Source organism: Austrofundulus limnaeus, unplaced genomic scaffold (assembly GCF_001266775.1).
Source record: "Austrofundulus limnaeus strain Quisiro unplaced genomic scaffold, Austrofundulus_limnaeus-1.0 Scaffold72, whole genome shotgun sequence".
Classification (NCBI taxonomy): Eukaryota; Metazoa; Chordata; class Actinopteri; order Cyprinodontiformes; family Rivulidae; genus Austrofundulus; species Austrofundulus limnaeus.
In genome coordinates this window covers 582984-584592 of record NW_013952474.1, presented here as the reverse complement: position 1 = coordinate 584592, position 1609 = coordinate 582984, and the positions used below count along the sequence as shown (strand labels likewise).

The 1609-nt window shown below is 39.1% G+C and overlaps 1 protein-coding gene across 1 annotated transcript in view; it reads right to left on the bottom strand.

Moving 5' to 3' along the window:
* The window catches only part of LOC106519129 (alpha-1,6-mannosylglycoprotein 6-beta-N-acetylglucosaminyltransferase A), a gene marked incomplete at its 3' end in the record, with an annotated part of 61472 nt that overhangs the window by 34871 nt on the left and 24992 nt on the right, over nt 1-1609 (bottom strand). Inside the window, 1 exon segment of the mRNA XM_014010671.1 lies at nt 16-92. Within this exon segment, the coding sequence (XP_013866125.1) occupies nt 16-92 (77 nt within the window).

Below are 1609 nucleotides of genomic sequence, written 5' to 3'. Positions count from 1 at the left end.
GTGTTTGTAGCTCACCTTGAGTTTGCTCTCGCAGTGAGGAAAACCATCCAACGGCGGAAGCTCGCACTTCTCCTGGGCTCCGTTTAGAAGATCTGGAGGAGCAGAGAGAGAAACGGGAAGAGAAAAATCAATAAGGTCGAAACGGTCAGAGGCAAACAGCGTYTTTTTAAATCCCTATCTGTAAATTCATCACGCTAGAGAACAGATACAGTACATAAAAACATTTCAGAGGTCTGCAGAGAGGGAGAAGATGGTCTAAAAGACCAAAAATACATGGGTCCTTCAGCCACCAGCAGTTCAGGAGAAATGTGCCAGGTGTTGTTAACTGAGAAAGTTTTCTCATAGGAATTATGAGGAATTATAAGAAAMTCTTCAAACGCCAGCAGCACTTTGAAATTTATAGCTTGTTTCATAAAACCAGTTACATTTGCACCCTTTTCTGCACTGAAAAAGCATCTAGAGACAAATATACAGATTTTGTGCTTAAAATTAAGGCCCTCCCCCACACTATTAAGCAATATTTAACCAGGTTTTTTGCCTGTGTGTCCACTCACAAGTAGAGTTGCACAAACTGAGACCTTGTCAACACAAAAATCAATGTCTTATCTGAATATTTTGTCTGTGAAATCTAAAAATATCTGYGCAAACACAGCAATTTTTATAGAAATGCTTTCATCCACACAAAGCAACTAAAATACTGTAGTAACCAYGCCAGATCTGTGAGTGGCACTGTAATAGCGCCAAACAAAAAAAATGCTCCAGAAACCGATTTGCTGATGGTGAGAGAAAAAACTAATCTTTTTTGCGAACTGATGACAATGTGGACTCCAATAACCTCCCCCCCCCACCCTTATTTTTTGAGTACTTAATTTGTATCTGAGTAGAATCTGAGGTTTTTGATATTCAAGCTAGTGCTGGGTGGTATCACCAAAATCTTATGTCACTGGCAAACGATGCATTCAGAGGAAGTTACTCTCTTTCTGCAACACAGAAACTATTTCTTGACTTTTTTTTTCCTTTTACTGTACCTCTGTCGCATTTTTCTTCCTTCCCTGGTTGTAGACATTAGTCGTGCCTTCTGGGCTTACATCGTGTTAGCAGTGAGGGGAGGCAGGTACAGTGGTGAATGAGGAGGATTAAGCAAAGATCATTTTCAGGCAAATTTACTCTATGAWGTCTATCTTTGAACAAAACTGCCACCCGCCACCAGTTATTGAAAGACTCCCACATTGAAAATAGCCAGCCCTGTGTGCTGCTAGTTCCTGCATGCGTGTTCAGCGGCGCTGCACTGAAAAAGCCTCCCCCCATGAAACAGTTCACTGGCGGATGTGTATGGCAAGCCATTTTAGCATGAAATAGGTTTCATCGGACTATCTGTAATTACATTCTAGATATCTAAAAATAAGTTTTGACTAGGAACAACTACATTTTGGCTATCCTGAAAGGTAATTTAAGATATCTGTATTCAGAGTKCCTACAGCTAAGGCAAGTTAAATTTAAGACTTTTTAATGCTTTTTAATGCCAGTTGAAAGGAAATTTAAGACCAACTTAACATAAACACAAATGTGAAAAAAAATGTATAAAATAATTTACCCAAATATTTATTTT